At 47.1% G+C, this 22,893-nt stretch overlaps 1 protein-coding gene across 1 annotated transcript in view; it reads left to right on the plus strand.

Moving 5' to 3' along the window:
* The window catches only part of SYCP1 (synaptonemal complex protein 1), a 1,049,791-nt gene that overhangs the window by 634,802 nt on the left and 392,096 nt on the right, over window positions 1-22,893 (plus strand). Inside the window, exons 12-13 of the mRNA XM_063955446.1 lie at window positions 5,134-5,228; window positions 12,060-12,235. Coding sequence (XP_063811516.1) covers window positions 5,134-5,228; window positions 12,060-12,235 — 271 coding nt within the window. The remainder of the gene's footprint in view (window positions 1-5,133; window positions 5,229-12,059; window positions 12,236-22,893) is intronic.

Consider the following 22,893-nt stretch of genomic DNA (forward strand, 5'->3'; position numbering starts at 1 on the left):
GTGACCACCAGTATACGTTGTCTGCCTGAAAAACACTCCATATCTGTGCTCAGTGTGCTGCAAGTGCATATATCTGTGCTCACACTGCTTTATTGTGGGGACTGGGGACCACCAGTATATTATATAGGAGGAGTACAGTGCAGAGTTTTGCTGACAGTGACCACCAGTATACGTTGTCTGCCTGAAAAACACTCCATATCTGTGCTGCATTGTAGTATATAGTAGGAGTACAGTGCATAATGTTGCTGACCACCAGTATATAATATATAGGAGTACGGTACAGAAGGCCACTGCTGTACCTACCTCTGTGTCGTCAAGTATACTATCCATCCATACCTGTGGTGCATTTCAGTTTTGCACAGTTTGCTGACCACCAGTATATATTATATAGCATTACGGTACAGTAGGCCACTGCTGTACCTACCTCTGTGTCGTCAAGTATACTATCCATCCATACCTGTGGTGCATTTCAGTTTTGCACAGTTTGCTGACCACCAGTATATAATATATAGCATTACGGTACAGTAGGCCACTGCTGTACCTACCTCTGTGTCGTCAAGTATACTATCCATCCATACCTGTGGTGCATTTCAGTTTTGCACAGTTTGCTGACCACCAGTATATAATATATAGCATTACGGTACAGTAGGCCACTGCTGTACCTACCTCTGTGTCGTCAAGTATACTATCCATCCATACCTGTGGTGCATTTCAGTTTTGCACAGCTTGCTGACCACCAGTATATAATATATAGCATTACGGTACAGTAGGCCACTGCTGTACCTACCTCTGTGTCGTCAAGTATACTATCCATCCATACCTGTGGTGCATTTCAGTTTTGCACAGTTTGCTGACCACCAGTATATAATATATAGCATTACGGTGCAGTAGGCCACTGCTGTACCTACCTCTGTGTCGTCAAGTATACTATCCATCCATACCTGTGGTGCATTTCAGTTTTGCACAGTTTGCTGACCACCAGTATATAATATATAGCATATGGTACAGTAGGCCACTGCTCTACCTACCTCTGTGTCGTCAAGTATACTATCCATCCATACCTGTGGTGCATTTCAGTTGTGCGCAGTATATATAGTAGTAGGCCATTGCTATTGATACTGGCATATAATTCCACACATTAAAAAATGGAGAACAAAAATGTGGAGGTTAAAATAGGGAAAGATCAAGATCCACTTCCACCTCGTGCTGAAGCTGCTGCCACTAGTCATGGCCGAGACGATGAAATGCCATCAACGTCGTCTGCCAAGGCCGATGCCCAATGTCATAGTAGAGAGCATGTAAAATCCAAAAAACAAAAGTTCAGTAAAATGACCCAAAAATCAAAATTGAAAGCGTCTGATGAGAAGCGTAAACTTGCCAATATGCCATTTACGACACGGAGTGGCAAGGAACGGCTGATGCCCTGGCCTATGTTCATGGCTAGTGGTTCAGATTCACATGAGGATGGAAGCACTCATGCTCTCGCTAGAAATATGAAAAGACTTAAGCTGGCAAAAGCACAGCAAAGAACTGTGCGTTCTTCTAAATCACAAATCTCCAAGGAGAGTCCAATTGTGTCGGTTGCGTTGCCTGACCTCCCCAACACTGGACGGGAAGAGCTTGCACCTTCCACCATTTGCACGCCCCCTGCAAGTGCTGGAAGGAGCACCCGCAGTCCAGTTCCTGATAGTCAAATTGAAGATGTCACTGTTGAAGTACACCTGGATGAGGATATGGGTGTTGCTGGCGCTGGGGAGGATTTTGATAGTGAGGTGGTTTGTTTAAGTCAGGCACCCGGGGAGACACCTGTTGTCCGTGGGACGAATATGGCCATTGACATGCCTGGTCAAAATACAAAAAAAATCAGTTCTTGTGGAATTATTTCAACACAAATGCGGACAACAGGTGTCAAGCCGTGTGTTGCCTTTGTCAAGCTGTAATAAGTAGGGGTAAGGAAGTTAACCACCTCGGAACATCCTCCCTTATACGTCACCTGTAGCGCATTCATCATAAGTCAGTGACAAGTTCAAAAACTTTGGATGACAGCGGAAGCAGTCCACTGACAACTAAATCCCTTCCTCTTGTAACCAAGCTCCTGCAAACCACACCAAAGCCAATAGTCCTGCAGGCCATGTCACTGGCAAGTCTGACGAGTCCTCTCCTGCCTGGGATTCCTCCGATGCATCCTTGAGTGTAACGCCTACTGCTGCTGGCGCTGCTGTTGTTGCTGCTGGGAGTCGATCGTCATCCCAGAGGGGAAGTCGGAAGACCACTTGTACTACTTCAAGTAAGCAATTGACTGTCCAACAGTCCTTTGCGAGGAAGATGAAATATCACAGCAGTCATCCTGCTGCAAAGCGGATAACTCAGGCCATGGCAGCCTGGGCGGTGAGAAACGTGTTTCCGGTATCCAGGTTAATTCAGAGGCAACTAGAGACTTGATTGAGGTACTGTGTCCCCGGTACCAAATACCATCTAGGTTCCATTTCTCTAGGCAGGCGATACCGAAAATGTACACAGACGTCGGAAAAAGTCGCCAGTGTCCTAAGAAATGCAGTTGTACCCAATGTCCACTTAACCACGGACATGTGGACTAGTGGAGCAGGGCAGACTCAGGACTATATGACTGTGACAGCCCACTGGGTAGATGTATTGCCTCCTGCAGCAAGAACAGCAGCGGCGGCACCAGTAGCAGCATCTCGCAAACGCCAACTCGTTCCTAGGCAGGCTACGCTTTGTATCACCACTTTCCATAAGAGGCACACAGCTGACAACCTCTTACGGAAACTGAGGAACATCATCGCAGAATGGCTTACCCCAATTGGACTCTCCTGGGGATTTGTGACATCGGACAACGCCACCAATATTGTGCGTGCATTACATCTGGGCAAATTCCAGCACGTCCCATGTTTTGCACATACATTGAATTTGGTGGTGCAGAATTATTTAAAAAACGACAGGGGCGTGCAAGAGATGCTGTCGGTGGCCCGAAGAATTGCGGGCCACTTTCGGCATTCAGCAACCGCGTGCCGAAGACTGGAGCACCACCAAACATTCCTGAACCTGCCCTGCCATCATCTGAAGCAAGAGGTGGTAATGAGGTGGAATTCAACCCTCTATATGCTTCAGAGGATGGAGGAGCATCAAAAGGCCATTCAAGCCTATACATCTGCCCACGATATAGGCAAAGGAGGGGGAATGCACCTGACTCAAGCGCAGTGGAGAATGATTTCAACGTTGTGCAAGGTTCTGCAACCCTTTGAACTTGCCACACGTGAAGTCAGTTCAGACACTGCCATCCTGAGTCAGGTCATTCCCCTCATCAGGTTTTTGCAGAAGAAGCTGGAGACATTGAAGGAGGAGCTAAAACAGAGCGATTCCGCTAGGCATGTGGGACTTGTGGATGGAGCCCTTAATCCGCTTAACCAGGATTCACGGGTGGCCAATCTGTTGAAATCAGAGCACTACATTTTGGCCACCGTGCTCGATCCTAGATTTAAAACCTACGTTGTATCTCTCTTTCCGGCAGACACAAGTCTGCAGAGGTTTAAAGACCTGCTGGTGAGAAAATTGTCAAGTCAAGCGGAACGTGACCCGTCAACATCTCCTCCTTCACATTCTCCCGCAACTGGGGGTGCGAGGAAAAGGATAAGAATTCCGAGCCCACCCGCTGGCGGTGATGCAGGGCAGTCTGGAGCGAGTGCTGACATCTGGTCCGGACTGAAGGACCTGCCAACGATTACTGACATGTCGTCTACTGTCACTGCATATGATTCTCTCACCATTGAAAGAATGGTGGAGGATTATATGAGTGACCGCATCCAAGTAGGCACGTCAGACAGTCCGTACGTATACTGGCAGAAAAAGGGGCAATTTGGAGGCCCTTGCACAAACTGGCTTTATTCTACCTAAGTTGCCCTCCCTCCAGTGTGTACTCTGAAAGAGTGTTTAGTGCAGCCGCTCACCTTGTCAGCAATCGGCGTACGAGGTTACTTCCAGAAAATGTGGAGAAGATGATGTTCATCAAAATGAATTATAATCAATTCCTCCGTGGAGACATTCACCAGCAGCAATTGCCTCCAGAAAGTACACAGGGATCTGAGATGGTGGATTCCAGTGGGGACGAATTAATAATCTGTGAGGAGGGGGATGTACACAGTGAAAGGGGTGAGGAATCGGAGGATGATGATGAGGTGGACATCTTGTCTCTGTAGAGCCAGTTTGTGCAAGGAGAGATTGATTGCTTCTTTTTTGGTGGGGCCCCAAACCAACCAGTCATTTCAGTCACAGTCGTGTGGCAGACCCTGTCGCTGAAATGATGGGTTCGTTAAAGTGTGCATGTCCTGTTTATACAACATAAGGGTGGGTGGGAGGGCCCAAGGACAATTCCATCTTGCACCTCTTTTTTCTTTCATTTTTCTTTGCATCATGTGCTGTTTGGGGACAATTTTTTTGAAGTGCCATCCTGCCTGACACTGCAGTGCCACTCCTAGATGGGCCAGGTGTTTGTGTCGGCCACTTCTGTCGCTTAGCTTAGTCACACAGCGACCTTGGTGCGCCTCTTTTTTTCTTTGCATCATGTGCTGTTTGGGGACTATTTTTTTGAAGTGCCATCCTGTCTGACACTGCAGTGCCACTCCTAGATGGGCCAGGTGTTTGTGTCGGCCACTTGGGTTGCTTGGCTTAGCCATCCAGCGACCTAGGTGCAAATTTTAGGACTAAAAATAATATTGTGAGGTGTTCAGAATAGACTGAAAATGAGTGTAAATTATGGTTATTGAGGTTAATAATACTATGGGATCAAAATGGCCCGCAAATTCTATGGTTTAAGCTGTTTTTGAGGGTTTTTTGTAAAAAAAACACCCGAATCCAAAACACACCCGAATCCGACAAAAAAATTTCAGGGAGGTTTTGCCAAAATGCGTCCGAATCCAAAACACGGCCGCGGAACCGAATCCAAAACCAAAACACAAAACCCGAAAAAATTCCGGTGCACATCACTAAGTTTCACAATGTCTTACAAATGCTTTCTCATTTTTTGCATTTTAATATTTACAATGAAAGAAAATAGAATATCTTCATTAATAGACATTAATACAAAATATTTAATTTCACCTATGATTATTTTGTTAGAAAACAATAATTTGGAGTTAGATGAATGCAAAAGGAAGGCAGAAGAATCGATTCAGCAACTGTCAGAAGCTAATTTATTATTACAGAATGCCAAGGTAGTTGTTTCCAGGAGTGTGGTATGTTCCTGTAGGTTGACTTTGAGAATATAGACAGTCATTCTATAAACACTATAATGTTGACAGGTACTTTATGTCGTCATTAAGTATATTTGGACAGTCAAATTGTCGACTTGGACATAATGGAGACAGTTAATATAGACAGAATTAAAATGTTGGCAGTTAAAATATAGACATGGTCAAAATTGAGTGTAAAAATATAGGCAGACTTATATTTTGAATGTTGACATACTGATATGCTGCTTGTAACTTAAAATAAATTGTGGATATATTTAGTACCTTGCTGTTAATGTTCTTTTATTTTTTATATTAACCTTATCATTTGACAATAGCAGGTCTGAAGTCACAGGGAAGCAGTTACATTACAGAACCCAGCCACATTTTCCATCAAAATGTAGACACAATGGGGCCAGATTCTGAGTTATATGCACTGCTGATGTCGGACGCAGTGGAGCAATGTTTTTATACTGTTCATGTATCTAAGTTGCACTGCACATGCGTAACAATTGTTAGTGCGCAGAGTTGCACTACTGATTCAGATGCACAGTGTCTGAAATATATTAGAAACGTATTGGGATTCCTTGGCAGTGACTGGGGTTTGGCTAATCAGATGCATGGAATACCTGCTTCTTATGGGAGTGTTGTGGTAGTGTCGCTGAAAGTAGTTTCGTACAAAGACGCTTTATCATTCACATTGAAGGCCAGATGTAGAATCTGCACCTAGAATTTCTCATCTGGAACTTTCCTTTGTTTTTGTATACTGTATATTCATCTTCAAAAACTTAATTTCTGACAACTTAAACTATTCTTAAGCAAAGAAAATCAGTATATAAATGTGAAGTGGAAAGCTACTGTACATATAAAATCTTTACATTTCTCTAACGTCCTAGTGGATGCTGGGGACTCCGTAAGGACCATGGGGAATAGACGGGCTCCGCAGGAGACATGGGCACTTTAAGAAAGAATTTAGATTCTGGTGTGCTCTGGCTCCTCCCTCTATGTCCCTCCTCCAGACCTCAGTTTGAATCTGTGTCCGGACGAGCTGGGTGCTGTTCAGTGAGCTCTCCTGAGCTTGCTGTGAGAAAGTATTTTGTTAGGTTTTTTATTTTCAGGGAGCTCTGCTGGCAACAGACTCCCTGCATCGTGGGACAGAGGGGAGAGAAGCAGCCCTACTCTCTGAAGCTAGGTCCTGCTTCTTAGGCTACTGGACACCATTAGCTCCAGAGGGATCGTACACAGGATCTCACCCTCGTCGTCCGATCCCAAAGCCGCGCCGCCGTCCCCCTCGCAGAGCCGGGAAGACAGAAGCCGGGTGAGTATGAGAAGCAAGAAGACTTCGAAATCGGCGGCAGAAGACTACGTTCTTCACTGAGGTAACGCACAGCACTGCAGCTGTGCACCATTGCTCACACACACCTCACATACTCCGGTCACTGTAAGGGTGCAGGGCGCAGGAGGGGGGGGCGCCCTGGGCAGCATATGGACCTCTTTTGGCAAAAGTACACATATATACAGTTGGGCACTGTATATATGTATGAGCCCCCGCAAGGAAAATGTATATTTAAGCGGAACAGAAGCCCGCTGTTGAGGGGGCGGGGCTTCTTCCTCAGCACTCATCTGCGCCATTTTTTCTCCACAGCTCCGCTGAGAGGAAGCTCCCCAGGCTCTCCCCTGCAGATACACGGTAGAAAAGGGTAAAAAGAGAGGGGGGGGGGCACATAATTAGGCGCAAAAATCAATATAAACAGCAGCTACTGGGTTAACATTAAGTTACTGTGTTATTCCTAGGTTTATAGCGCTGGGGTGTGTGCTGGCATACTCTCTCTCTGTCTCTCCAAAGGGCCTTGTGGGGGAATTGTCTTCAGATGAGCATTCCCTGAGTGTGTGGTGTGTGTCGGTACGTGTGTGTCGACATGTCTGAGGTATAAGGCTCCCCTAAGGAGGTGATGGAGCAAATGTGTGTGTGAGTGGTGTCTCCGTCGACAACGCCGACACCTGTTTGGATATGTGAAGTTAAGTGCTAAGGAAAATTTATTGCACAAAAGATTAGAGAACAGACAGGGAATCTACCCATGTCTGTCCCTATGTCGCAGAGACCTTCAGAGTCTCTCAATGCTCACTATCCAAAATAATAGACACTGATATCGACACGGAGTCTGACTCCAGTGTCGACTACGATAATGCAAAGTTACAGCTAAAATGGCAGGAAAGTATTCAATATATGATATTGTAATAAAAAAATGTTTTGCATATCACTGATGACTCATCTGTCCCTGACACAAGGGTACACATGTTTTAGGGGAAGAAAGCTGAGGTAAATTTCCCTCCTCTCATGAAGAAAAAGAACGGGAATCTCCAGACAAGAGACTGCAGTTTCCCACAAAGTATTCTCAGGGAGTATCCTTTCCCTACTAGGGCCAGGATACGATGGGAATCTTCCCCTAGGGTGTCACGTTTGCCCAAAAGGTAGCGCTGACTTAAAAGCTATCCTCAGGGATCCTGCAGATAGCATGCAGTAAAAGTACTTTGAAGTCCATTTACACACTTTCTGGTACACTACTCAGACCGGCGATTGTGTCGGCATGGCTTTATAGCGCTGTAGCAGCGTGGACAGATACCTTATCAGCAGAGATTGAGACCCTAGTATGTATATATATATATGTATATATATAGATATATATATATATACAAGATGCTGTCTTAGATATATATATAAAACATGCCCAAAGAGACATTAGTTCTAGAGTCAACGCTATGTCGATTTCTGCTTGACGTGTCCTGTGGAACATGCAATGGACAGGTGATGCCGACTTAAGAGGCATATGGAAGGTTTACCTTACAAGGCTGAGGATTGTGTGGAGAAGGGATCTCGGACCTGGTCTCCACAGCTATAGCTGGTAATTCTGATATTTTGCCTTATATTCCAGCACAGCCTAGGAAAGCATGACATTATCAAATGCAGTCCTTTCGATCACAAAGAAACAAGAAAGTCCGAGGTGCGTCCTTTCTTGCCACAGGCAGGGGCAGAGGAAAGAAGCTGCACAACACATCTAGTTCCCAAGAACAAAAGTCCTCCCCGGCCTCTACAAAATCCACCGCATGTCGCTGGGGCTCCACAGGCGGAGCTAGGCCCGGTGGGGGCACGTCTTCGAAATTTCAGCCACAAGTGGGTTCACTCCCTGTTGGAACCCTGGGCAATAGATATTGTGTCTCAGGGATAAAAGCTGGACTTCGAGGAGATGCCCCCTCACCGACGGCCCTGCCGGCTTCCCCCCACGAGAGGGAAATAGTGTTAACTGCAATTCACAAATTGTATCTTCCACAGGTGGTGGTCAAGGTTCCCCTCCTTCAACAAGGAGGGGGTTATTATTATTCGACCATGTTGTAGTCCCGAAACCGGACGGTTCGGTCAGACCCATATTGAATTTAAAATCCCTGAACATATACTTGAAAAGGTTCAAGTTCAGGATGGAATCGCTGAGAGCGGTCGTCGCAAGCCTGGAAGGGGGGGATTTTATGGTGTCTCTGGACATAAAGGATGCATACCTTCATGTCCCCATTTATCCACCTCATCAGGCGTACCACAGATTTGTGGTACAGGATTGTCATTACCAATTTCAGACGTTGACGATTGGTCTCTCCACGGCACCGAGAATATTTACCAAGGTAATGGCGGAAATGATGGTACTTCTGCAGAAGCAAGGGGTCGCAATTATCCCATAATTGGACGTTCTCCTCATAAAAGCGAGATCAAGAGAGCAGTTGCTGATCAGCGTAGCACTTTCTCTGGAAGTGTAACGGCAACACGGCTGGATTCTAAATATTCCAAAGTCGCAGTTGGTTCCTACGAGTCTGCCTTTCCTAGGCATGATTCTAGACACAGACCAGAAAAGGTTTATCTCCTGATAGAGAGAGCTCAGGAGCTCATGACACTGGTCAGGAACTTATTAAAACCAAAACAGGTGTCAGTGCATCACTGCACTCGAGTCCTGGGGAGGATGGTGGCATCATACGAGGCCATTCCCTTCGGCAGGTTCCATGCGAGGACCTTTCAATGGGACTTACTGGACAAGTGGTCCGGATCACATCTTCAGATGCATCGGTTAATCACCCTATCCCCCAGGGCCAGGGTGTCTCTCCTGTGGTGGCTGCAGAATGCTCACCTTCTCGGGGGCCGCAGATTCGGCATTCAGGACTGGGTCCTGGTGACCACGGATGCAAGCCTCCGAGGGTGGGGAGCAGTCACACAGGGAAGAAATTTCCAAGGTCTGTGGTCAAGTCAGGAGACTTGCCTTCACATCAACATCCTGGAAGTAAGGGCCGTATACAATGCCCTACGTCAAGCGGAGACCCTGCTTCGCGACCAACCGGTTCTGATTCAGTCAGACACCATCACCGCAGTGGCTCATGTAAACCAACAAGGCGGCACAAAGAGCAGGGTAGCGATGGCGGAAGCCACCAGAATTCTTCGCTGGGTGGAAAATCACGTAAGCGCACTGTCAGCAGTGTTCATCAAGGGAGTGGACAACTGGGAAGCAGACTTCCTCAGCAGACACGACCTCCATCCGGGAGAGTGGGGACTTCATCAGGAAGTCTTCGCACAGATGAGGGCATCACGCCTCAACAAAAAACTACAGAGGTATTGCGCCAGGTCAAGAGACCGTCAGGCGATAGCTGTAGATGCCCTGGTGACACCGTGGGTGTTCCAGTCGGTCTATGTATTTCCTCCTCTTCCTCTCATACCCAAGGTGCTGAAAATAATAAGAAAAAGAGGAGTGAGAACGATACTCATTGTTCCAGATTGGTTACGAAGGGCCGTGGCCTCTTCCTCTAAGACAGGACTTGTTGCAACAGGGGCCCTGTCTGTTCCAAGACTTACCGCGGCTGCGTTTGAAGGCATGGCGGTTGAACGCCGGATCCTAGCAGAGAAAGGCATTCCGGATGAGGTGATTCCTACGCTGATAAAGGCTAGGAAGGACGTGACAGCTCAACATTATCACCGTATATGGCGAAAATATGTTGCTTGGTGTGAGGCCAGGAATGCCCCTACGGAGGAATTCCAGCTGGGCTGTTTCCTTCACTTCCTACGGTCAGGAGTGAATTTGGGCCTAAAATTGGGGTCCATTAAGGTACAGATTTTGGCCCTATCCATTTTCTTTCAAAAGGAGTGGACTTCTCTACCTGAAGTTCAGACGTTTGTAAAGGGAGTGCTGCATATTCAGCCCCCTTTTGTGCCTCCAGTGGCACCTTGGGATCTTAACGTGGTGTTCAGTTTCCTGAAATCCCACTGGTTTGAACCACTCAAAACGGTGGAGTTGAAATATCTCACGTGGAAGGTGATCATGCTATTAGCCTTGGCTTCGGCTAGGCGTGTGTCAGAGTTGGCGGCTTTGTCACATAAAAGCCCCTATCTGGTTTTCCATGCGGATAGAGCAGAATTGCGGACCCGTCCATAATTTCTGCCGAAAGTGGTTTCATCCTTTCATATAAACCAACCTATTGTGGTGCCTGTGGCTACTACGGACTTGGAGGATTCCGAGTTGCTTGATGTAGTCAGGGCTTTGAAGGTTTATGTAGCCAGAACGGCTAGGGTCAGGAAAACAGAGTCTTTGTTTATCCTGTATGCTTCCAACTAGCTTGGTGCTCCTGCTTCAAAGCAGACTATTGCTCGCTGGATCTGTAACACGATTCAGCAGGCTCATTCGGCGGCTGGATTGCCGCTGCCAAGATCAGTTAAGGCCCATTCCACTAGGAAGGTGGGCTCTTCTTGGGCGGCTGCCCGAGGGGTCTCGGCATTACAACTTTGCCGAGCGGCTACTTGGTCAGGTTCAAACACTTTTACAAAGTTCTACAGGTTTGATACCCTGGCCGAGGAGGTTCTTGTGTTTGCTCAATCGGTGCTGCAGAGTCATCCGCACTCTCCCGCCCGTTTGGGAGCTTTGGTATAATCCCCATGGTCCTTACGGAGTCCCCAGCATCCACTAGGACGTTAGAGAAAATAAGATTTTACTTACCGGTAAATCTATTTCTCGTAGTCCGTAGTGGATGCTGGGCGCCCGTCCCAAGTGCGGACTTCTTCTGCAATGCTTGTATATAGTTATTGCTTAAATAAGGGTTATGTTATAGTTGCATCAGTGTTGACCTGTTGCTCTGTTGTTGTTCATACTGTTGACTGGGTATGTTTATCTCAAGTTATACGGTGTGATTGGTGTGGCTGGTATGAATCTTGCCCTGGATTACCAAAATCCTTTCCTTGTACTGTCAGCTCTTCCGGGCACAGTTTCTCTAACTGAGGTCTGGAGGAGGGACATAGAGGGAGGAGCCAGAGCACACCAGAATCTAAATTCTTTCTTAAAGTGCCCATGTCTCCTGCGGAGCCCGTCTATTCCCCATGGTCCTTACGGAGTCCCCAGCATCCACTACGGACTACGAGAAATAGATTTACCAGTAAGTAAAAGCTTATTTTTTTTGTAAGTTCTTGTTAAAAAAAAGTTAAGTGGGAAAAAAATTAAAATGAACCCATGGAATTTTCTTTTAAAATTGCAGCTGTTGGAGCTATGGAGTTTTATTTGCCTCTTAGTATTTTTTTACTTTTTTTTGTCTTTGGCAACTGTGGAACATATTGGACTACTTATGCACCATGGCAACATTTTCACCTTATATGTACATCATTCCATAATGAGAAATGCCAGTTTATACAATATTTCTTTAAATTAACAAAATTAATTACCATTGCAAAAATGTAGGGGATATGTTGTCACTTTTTATGATCTATTTGTTTTGATTTTGTATTCTTCCCTATATACCTAGGATGCATTAAGAAGCAGGGAGACTGAATTGCAAAATGCAAAAATACTATTAACTGATACAATCAAAGAAAAAGAAATGCAATTGGAAGAAGTCGAAGAAACAAATACCCTGAAACTTTCAACTCTTCAATCTAAAGTTGTCAGTCTACAAGAAACACTTATATCTGAACAGAGAAAGTAAGAATATAAGGTTTACAATAATTTAGATACAGTATAAAGGTGTATTCTGGTTATTATTAATTATGCCATTACAAATATATTGTCAAATGAATGGTAGACTTTGTGCAATGTTTGAAGTTTTTTGGAGGGGTTTCGGTTGAAAATTCTCTTCATCAATTATTCAGTTATAGGTAGATTGTTATTCAGATTACATTTGTCACACAATCCGACCTATAATGACCCTAACAGAACTTATTGAATCATTATCAGGCAAGTGTATGTATATGGGGCAAATATACACGTTTGTTTCGTACTTTATTATGGGAACCAGATTTGCCTCCAATGCAACATCTGGCCTATTAAGTTTAAATCAAAACATACAGAGTAGCCTTTTAGTAGAGGGAAAGGTCATAACATGTTCCAGCAACATTCAGTGTTCTGACATGCTTTGCAGTTGTTAGGAACTCATTAACCACTTGCCTGGCATAGTCACATCAGATGTGACCACACCAGCAAGTGCCTTATCTGAACTGGTCGCACACAATGCGACCAGTCAGATAGACAGTGTGTGCAGCTGCAGGGAAGAGAAGCTTCCCACAGCTGCCGCTCTCAGAGAGACCTTATGGTTCCTCTGCCTTCCTGCACCCTCCCTCAGTGTCGGTCAGCACGGCAGGACCTACTACCCGGCAGCTGTAGACAATGGCTGCTGCTGGGGAAATGTAAATTAACCCCCCCAGACCCTCCATTGTGTACCTGGTGGCTGTGCGGCTGTAAAAATGAAAGCCCCGATGGTGCTGACCGATGTTTATAAAAAAAAAAAAAGTTTTTACAAATATAAAAAGAATATATATTTTTTTAAATAAAATTATTTAGGAAGTTTAAATACATAAATAGTAGGTTATAGCGCTCAATCCATATACAGTATGTGGTTGGTGTGTGCACACTGGGGTGTTTGCAAATCAGGGTTTGTACAATTGCTGTAGCTGTAGTGCCAATATGCACTCTCTATTGTCAGTTCAAAAAAATTACATTATCCATTCACATGTTATAGTACAGGTTGAGTATCCTTTATCCAAAATGCTTGGGACCAGAGGTATTTTGGATATCGGATTTTTCCGTATTTTGGAATAATTGCATACCATAATGATATATCATGGCGATGGGACCTAAATCTAAGCACAGAATGCATTTATGTTTTATATACACCTTATACACACAGCCTGAAGGTAATTTTAGCCAATATTTTTTATAACTTTCTGCATTAAACAAAGTGTATCTACATTCACACAATTAATTTATGTTTCTCTGACGTCCTAAGTGGATGCTGGGGACTCCGTCAGGACCATGGGGATTAGCGGCTCCGCAGGAGACAGGGCACAAAACTAAAGCTTTAGGATCAGGTGGTGTGTACTGGCTCCTCCCCCTATGACCCTCCTCCAAGCCTCAGTTAGGTTTTTGTGCCCGTCCGAGCAGGGTGCAATCTAGGTGGCTCTCTTAAGGAGCTGCTTAGAAAAAGTTTTTAGGTTTCTTATTTTCAGTGAGTCCTGCTGGCAACAGGCTCACTGCATCGAGGGACTTAGGGGAGAGAAGTTCAACTCACCTGCGTGCAGGATGGATTGGCTTCTTAGGCTACTGGACACCATTAGCTCCAGAGGGAGTCGGAACACAGGTCTCACCCTGGGGTTCGTCCCGGAGCCGCGCCGCCGACCCCCCTTGCAGATGCTGAAGATTGAAGGTCCAGAAACCGGCGGCAGAAGGCTTTTCAGTCTTCATGAAGGTAGCGCACAGCACTGCAGCTGTGCGCCATTGTTGTCACACACTTCACACCAACGGTCACGGAGGGTGCAGGGCGTTGCTGGGGGCGCCCTGGGCAGCAATGTATAATACCTTATTCTGGCTAAAAATACATCACATATAGCCCCTGGAGGCTATATGGATGTATTTAACCCCTGCCAGGTCTCAGAAAAACGGGAGAAGAAGCCCGCCGAAAAGGGGGCGGGGCCTATTCTCCTCAGCACACAGCGCCATTTTCCCTCACAGAAAGGCTGGTGGGAAGGCTCCCAGGCTCTCCCCTGCACTGCACTACAGAAACAGGGTTAAAACAGAGAGGGGGGGCACTTATTTGGCGATATGTATATATATATTAAAATGCTATAAGGGAAAAACACTTATATAAAGGTTGTCCCTGTATAATATAGCGTTTTTGGTGTGTGCTGGCAAACTCTCCCTCTGTCTCCCCAAAGGGCTAGTGGGGTCCTGTCCTCTATCAGAGCATTCCCTGTGTGTGTGCTGTGTGTCGGTACTTGTGTGTCGACATGTATGAGGACGATGTTGCTGAGGAGGCGGAGCAATTGCCTGTAATGGTGAGGTCACTCTCTAGGGAGTCGACACCGGAATGGATGGCTTATTTAAGGAATTACGTGATAATGTCAACACGCTGCAAGGTCGGTTGACGACATGAGACGGCCGGCAAACCAATTAGTACCTGTCCAGGCGTCTCAAACACCGTCAGGGGCGTTAAAACGTCCTTTTACCTCAGTCGGTCGACACAGACACAGACACGGACACTGACTCCAGTGTCGACGGTGAAGAAACAAACGTATTTTCCTTTAGGGCCACACGTTACTTGTTAAGGGCAATGAAGGAGATGTTACATATTTCTGATACTACAAGTACCACAAAAAAGGGTATTATGTGGAGTGTGAAAAAACTACATGTGGTTTTTCCTGAATCAGATAAATTAAATGAAGTGTGTGATGATGCGTGGGTTTCCCCCGATAGAAAATTATTGGCGGTATACCCTTTCCCGCCAGAAGTTATGGCGCGTTGGGAAACACACCTTAGGGTGGATAAAGGCGCTCACACGCTTATAAAAACAAGTGGCGTTACCGTCTCCAGATACGGACGCCCTCAAGAAGCCAACTGATAGGAGGTTGGAAAATATCCTAAAAAGTATATACACACATACTGGTGTTATACTGCGACCAGCGATCGCCTCATCCTGGATGGGCAGCGCTGGGGTGGCTTGGTCGGATTCCCTGACTGGAAATATTGATACCCTTGACAGGGACAGTATTTTATTGACTATAGAGCATTTAAAAGATGCATTTCTATATATGCGAAACTCTGGCATCAAGAGTAAGTGCGATGTCCATATCTGCCAGACGATGTTTATGGACACGACAGTGGTCAGGTGATGCAGATTCCAAACGGCACATGGAAGTATTGCCGTATAAAGGGGAGGAGTTATTTGGGGTCGGTCCATCGGACCTGGTGGCCACGGCAACAGCTAGAAAATCCACCTTTTTTACCCCAAGTCACATCTCAGCAGAAAAAGACATAGTCTTTTCAGCCTCAGTCCTTTCGTCCCCATAATATCTGCCCAGGATAGAGGTAAGGGAAGAAGACTGCAGCAGGCAGCCCATTCCCAGGAACAGAAGCCTTCCACCGCTTCTGCCAAGTCCTCAGCATGACGCTGGGGCCGTACAAACAGGTGCGGTGGGGGGTCGTCTCAAGAGTTTCAGCACGCAGTGGGCTCACTCGCAAGTGGACCCCTGGATCCTACAAGTAGTATCCCAGGGGTACAGATTGGAAATTCGAGACGTCTCCCCCTCGCAGGTTCCTGAAGTTTGCTTTACCAACGTCTACCTCCGACAGGGAGGCAGTATTGGAAACAATTCACAAGCTGTATTCCCAGCAGGTGATAATCAAAGTACCCCTCCTACAACAAGTAAAGGGGTATTATTCCACACTATATTGTGGTACTGAAGCCAGACGGCTCGGTGAGACCTATTCTAAATGGAGTCACTCAGAGCAGTGATAGCGAACCAGGAAGAAGGGGACTATATGGTGTCCCTGGACATCAAGGATGCTTACCTCCATGTCCAAATTTGCCCTTCTCACAAAGGGTACCTCAGGTTCGTGGTACAAAACTGTCACTATCAGTTTCAGACGCTGCCGTTTGGATTGTCCACGGCAACCGGGTCTTTACCAAGGTAATGGCCGAAATGATGATTCTTCTTCAAAGAAAAGGCGTCTTAATTATCCCTTACTTGGACGATCTCCTGATAAGGGCAAGGTCCAGAGAACAGTTGGAGATCTGAGTAGCACTATCTCAAGTAGTTCTACGACAGCACGGGTGGATTCTAAATATTCCAAAATCGCAGCTGTCTCCGACGACACGTCTGCTGTCCCTAGGGATGATTCTGGACACAGTCCAGAAAAAGGTGTTTCTCCCGGAGGAGAAAGCCAGGGAGTTATCCGAGCTAGTCAGGAACCTCCAAAAACCAGGAAAAGTGTCAGTGCATCATTGCACAAGGGTCCTGGGAAAAATGGTGGCTTCTTACGAAGCGATTCCATTCGGCAGATTTCACGCAAGACCCTTTCAGTGGGATCTGCTGGACAAATGGTCCGGATCGCATCTTCAGATGCATCAGCGGATAACCCTGTCTCCAAGGACAAGGGTGTCTCTTCTGTGGTGGCTGCAGAGTGCTCATCTACTAAAGTGCCACAGTTATGCATTCAGGACTGGGTCCTGGTGACCACGGATTCCAGCTTGAAAGGCTGGGGAGCAGTCACACAGGGAAAAAATTTCCAGGGAGTGTGATCAAGTCTGGGGACTTCTCTCCGCATAAATATACTGGAGCTAAGAGCAATTTACAATGCTCTAAGCTTAGCAAGACCTCTGCTTCAAGGTCAGCCGGTATTGATCCAGTGGGACAACATCACGGCAGTCGCCCACGTAAACAGACAGGGCGGCACAAGAAGCAGGAGGACAATGGCAGAAACTGCAAGGATTCTTCGCTGGGCGGAAAATCATGTGATAGCACTGTCAGCAGTTTTCATTCCGGGAGTGGACAACTGGGAAGCAGACTTCCTCAGCACGACCTCCACCCGGGAGAGTGGGGACTTCATCGAGAAGTTGTTTCCACATGATTGTGCACCGTTGGGAAAGACCAAAGGTGGACATGATGGCGTCCCGCCTGAACAAAAAACTGGACAGGTATTGCGCCAGGTCAAGAGACCCTCAGGAAATAGCTGTGGACGTTCTGGTAACACCATGGGTGTACCAGTCGGTGTATGTGTTCCCTCCTCTGCTTCTCATACCAAAGGTACTGAGAATTATAAGACGTAGAGGAGTAAGAACTATACTCGTGGCTCCGGATGGGCCAAGAAGGACTTGGTACCCGGAACTTCATGAGATGCTCACGGAGGACTCAGGGCCTCTGCCGATAAGAAGGGACTTGCTTCAGCAAGTACCATGTCTGTTCCAAGACTTACCGCGGGTGCGTTTGACGGCATGGCGGTTGAACGCCGGATCCTAAGGAAAAAAAGGCATTCCGGAAGAGGTCATTCCTACCCTGGTCAAAGCCAGGAAGGAGGTGACCGCACAACATTATCACCACATGTGGCGAAAATATGTTGCGTGGTGTGAGGCCAGGAAGGCCCCACGAAGAAATTTCAACTCGGTCGATTCCTGCATTTCCTGCAAACAGGAGTGTCTATGGGCCTCAAATTGGGGTCCATTAAGGTTCAAATTTCGGCCCTGTCGATTTTCTTCCAGAAAGAATTGGCTTCAGTTCCTGAAGTCCAGAAATTTGACAAGGGAGTACTGCATATACAACCCCCTTTTGTGCCTCCAGTGGCACTGTGGGATCTCAACGTAGTCCTGGGATTCCTAAAATCACGTTGGTTTAAACCGCTCAAATCTGTGGATTTGAAATATCTCACATGGAAAGTGACCATGATGTTGGCCCTGGCCTCGGCCAGGCGAGTGTCAGAATTGGCGGCTTTGTCTCACAAAAGCCCATATCTGATTGTCCATTCGGACAGGGCAGAGCTGCGAACTCGTCCCCAGTTTCTCCCTAAGGTGGTGTCAGCGTTTCATCTGAACCAGCTTATTGTGGTACCTGCGGCTACTAGAGACTTGGAGGACTCCAAGTTGCTAGATGTTGTCAGGGCCCTGAAAATATAGGTTTCCAGGACGGCTGGAGTCAGGAAAACTGACTTGCTGTTATCCTGTATGCACCCAAAAAACTGGGTGCTCTTGCTTCTAAGCAGACGATTGCTAGTTGAATGTGTAGTACAATTCAGCTTGCACATTCTGTGGCAGGACTGCCACAGCCAAAATATATAAATGCCCATTCCACAAGGAAGGTGGGCTCATCTTGGGCGACTGCCCGAGGGGTCTCGGCTTTACAACTTTGCCGAGCTGCTACTTGGTCAGGGGCACACCCTGGCTGAGGAGGACCTGCAGTTCTCTCACTCAGTGCTGCAGAGTCATCCGCACTCTCCCGCCCGTTTGGGAGCTTTGGTATAATCCCCATGGTCCTGACGGAGTCCCCAGCATCCACTTAGGACGTCAGAGAAAATAAGATTTTACTTACCGATAAATCTATTTCTCGTAGTCCGTAGTGGATGCTGGGCGCCCATCCCAAGTGCGGATTGTCTGCAATACTTGTACATAGTTATTGTTACAAAAAAATCGGGTTGTTATTGTTGTGAGCCGTCTGTTCAGAGGCTCCTACGTTTGTCATACTGTTAACTGGGTTTAGATCACAAGTTATACGGTGTGATTGGTGTGGCTGGTATGAGTCTTACCCGGGATTCAATATCCTTCCTTATTGTGTACGCTCGTCCGGGCACTGTATCCTAACTGAGGCTTGGAGGAGGGTCATAGGGGGAGGAGCCAGTACACACCACCTGATCCTAAAGCTTTAGTTTTGTGCCCTGTCTCCTGCGGAGCCGCTAATCCCCATGGTCCTGACGGAGTCCCCAGCATCCACTACGGACTACGAGAAATAGATTTATCGGTAAGTAAAATCTTATTTTCATATACACCTTATACACACAGCCTGAAGGTCATTTAATACAATATTTTTAATAACTGTGTGTATTAAACAAAGTTTGTGTACATTGAGCCATCAAAAAACAAAAGTTTCACTATCTCACTCTCACTCAAAAAGTCCGTATTTCGGAATATTCCGTATTTCGGATATTTGGATATTGGATACTCAACCTGTAGTACATTATGAATTCAAAATTACGTATAAAGAGTAGTCCAGTATTTGCACTGTTGTTGCACAGAAATTGTCCTTTTACTTTTGTGCTTCCAAGTCGGTTAATGCAAAATGGTGGATGAGCCTGGTCTTATAAAGGTCAATCTTAATATGTAAAAGTGAAAAGCGATGTCCTGCTTATGTAGAAATTGTTTGTGCACTTTTTATCTGTACCGGTCTAAATAATTTGATGGAGTCTAATGCATGCCAGCTGTTCCTCTTCTGGTAGACGGATTTGAGTGTGGCGTATTAGGTTATCACAGTGGCTCTGGACTGCAGTGTGACACTATGTGTTGGGTCCCAATGGGGCCATCTACAGGTGCCGGTTCCTGCCTCGGTTAGGTTGCGGTTTAGAGGTTAGGCACTCTGTTGCAGGCTTTTGTTAGAATCTGTTACTGTGCACCTTCCTGTACAGAGACTCACCTGGCTCCTCCATGCTGCTTGACTCTCAACTTCGCTGGTGAATGCTTCTGGGTGTTGCCGGTCACGTGAACGCGATGACGGCGTGCTGGGATAATGATGTGCAGGCTGTGCTCAGACCGATTGGGCAATGTTTAGGGATGTGTGCTCCCTTCCTCTGGGAGAATGATGCAGGGTTAATTGAGATGGGAAAGAGTTAAGTGTTGGTACACGCCTTCCTTCCCATTGGTTGAGGGCTTCTGTGGGTTTTATTGGATGATCTGCGTGTCAGTCAGTCTTTCATCCATATGATTGGTCCTTTTTGTTCTGTCAGGGATCCATCTTGCATACGTATAATTGCTATTTAAACTGTCTGAGGTCTTGCTCAAAAGAAGGCCTTCTTGTGAGGAAGCCCTTGGACAGGGCGAAACGTACGTCATTTCCAGAATTCCCGTGGAGTACACTCAGGCTCCAGCATTCAGCACAGTGGGAGAGCCGCTTCACGCTCTTAAATTTGGATCCTACTACCAGCCGCTAACAGCCTTTCCAACCTATCGGGTACCCTCTCTCCTTCCAGCGCACTTTCATTCGGTCACAGATGGGTGGCATCCCTCATTGTGATATCAGGGGTCTAACAGCTCGTACTGCCCGCTTTAGCAGGAGTGCACCTACTTCCTTCTAATCAGTGCCAGCCCAGAGACTCTCTCACCACTCATTCTCTGTTGCTCCCAGCACATGAGACAGAAGTCCCGGGATCCCTGGGCTGAACTTACAACTCTAATTTCTACTACAAACACCCAAATAACTGTACCAATCATTTTTGCGATGGTAAGAAAGTATATATCTTTATGCAATGTTAGCTGCATATAATTATACTAAGTACTGTAGATTTACCATGATACATTGTATATTTCTCTAACGTCCTAGAGGATGCTGGGACTCCGTAAGGACCATGGGGATAGACGGGCTCCGCAGGAGACAAGGGCACTTTAAGAAAGACTTTGGATCTGGGTGTGCACTGGCTCCTCCCTCTATGCCCCTCCTCCAGACTTCAGTTTGATACTGTGCCCAGTGGAGACTGGGTGCTTTCAGGGAGCTCTCCTTAGTTTCCTGTAAAAGAAAGTATTTTAGTTAGGTTTTTTATTTTCAGGGAGCCTGCTGGCAACAGGCTCCCTGCATCGAGGGACTGAGGAGAGAGAAACAGACTCACTTCTCTGAGTTTCAGGGCTCTGTTTCTTAGGCTACTGGACACCATTAGCTCCAGAGGGATCGGTACACAGGTCTCACCCTCGCCGTCCGTCCCAGAGCCGCGCCGCCGTCCTCCTCGCAGAGCCGGAAGAGAGAAGCCGGGTGAGTATGTGATGAAAAGACTTCAGAGGCAGCAGAAGACATCTTGATCTTCATAGAGGTAACGCACAGCAGTGAAGCTGTGCGCCATTGCTCCCATTCACCTCACACACTTCGGTCACTGTGAGGGTGCAGGGCGCAGGGGGGGGGGGGGGGCGCCCTGGGCAGCAATAAACACCTCCTGTGGCAAATACACATATATACATGTACAGCTGGGCACTGTACATGTATAAAAAGAGCCCCCGCAATGTTATTAGGAAATTTGAGTTGGACAGAAGCCCGCCGCCGAGGGGGCGGGGCTTCTCCCTCAGCACTCAACAGCGCCATTTTTTCTCCACAGCACCACTGAGAGGAAGCTCCCCGGACTCTCCCCTGCTTGACACACAGTGAAAGAGGGTTTTAAAGTAGAGGGGGGGCACATAATTGGCGCATATACATGCTACAAAAGCGCTACTGGGTAAACATTCTGTGTTTTTTCCTGGGTCATATAGCGCTGGGGTGTGTGCTGGCATACTCTCTCTCTGTCTCTCCAAAGGGCCTGGTGGGGAACCTGTCTTCAGAAAAGAGCTTCCCTGTGTGTGTGTGTGGTGTGTCGGTACGCGTGTGTCGACATGTCGGAGGTTGAAGGCTCACCTAAGGAGGAGGGGGAGTGTATGAATGTAAGGTCTCCGTCGGCAGCGCCGACACCTGACTGGATGGATATGTGGAATGTTTTAAGTGCTAATGTTAATTTCTCTAACGTCCTAGTGGATGCTGGGAACTCCGTAAGGACCATGGGGAATAGCGGGCTCCGAAGGAGGCTGGGCACTCTAGAAAGATCTTAGACTACCTGGTGTGCACTGGCTCCTCCCACTATGACCCTCCTCCAAGCCTCAGTTAGATTTCGTGCCCGGCCGAGGTTGGATGCACACTAGGGGCTCTCCTGAGCTCTTAGAAAGTTATAGTCTTAGAATTTGTTATTTTCAGTGAGACCTGCTGGCAACAGGCTCACTGCAGCGAGGGACTAAGGGGAGAAGAAGCGAACTCGCCTGCTTGCAGCCGGATTGGGCTTCTTAGGCTACTGGACACCATTAGCTCCAGAGGGATCGACCGCAGGCCCAGCCTTGATGTTCGGTCCCGGAGCCGCGCCACCGTCCCCCTTACAGAGCCAGAAGCAAGAAGATGGTCCGGAAAATCGGCGGCATGAAGACTCTGTCTTCACCAAGGTAGCGCACAGCACTGCAGCTGTGCGCCATTGCTCCTCTCACACACTTCACACTCCGGTCACTGAGGGTGCAGGGCGCTGGGGGGGGCGCCCTGAGGCAGCAATAAAAACACCTTGGCTGGCTAAAATACCTCAATATATGGCCCCAGGGGCTATATATGAGGTAAATACCCCTGCCAGAATTCCATAAAAAACGGGAGAATAGGCAGCGAAAAAGGGGCGGAGCCTATCTCCTCAGCACACTGGCGCCATTTTTCCCTCACAGCTCGGCTGGAGGGAAGCTCCCTGGCTCTTCCCTGCAATTCTACAGTACAGTAAGAGGGAAAAGAGAGGGGGGGCATTAAAATTGGCACTGTATACAGTATATTATATAAAAGCTATTAGGGACATAACTCAGTTAGTCCCTATATATATATAGCGCTCTGGTGTGTGCTGGCATACTCTTACTCTGTCCCCCCAAAGGGCTTTTGTGGGTCCTGTCCTCGTTTAGAGCATTCCCTGGGTGTCTGCGGTGTGTCGGTACGGCTGTGTCGACATGTTGAATGAGGAGGCTTATATGGTGACAGAACAGAGGCCGATATATGTGATGTCGCCCCCTGTGGGGCCGACACCAGAGTGGATGGATAGGTGAAAGGTATTAACCGACAGTGTCAACTCCTTACATAAAA

Source organism: Pseudophryne corroboree, chromosome 2, assembly GCF_028390025.1.
Source record: "Pseudophryne corroboree isolate aPseCor3 chromosome 2, aPseCor3.hap2, whole genome shotgun sequence".
NCBI lineage: Eukaryota > Metazoa > Chordata > Amphibia > Anura > Myobatrachidae > Pseudophryne > Pseudophryne corroboree.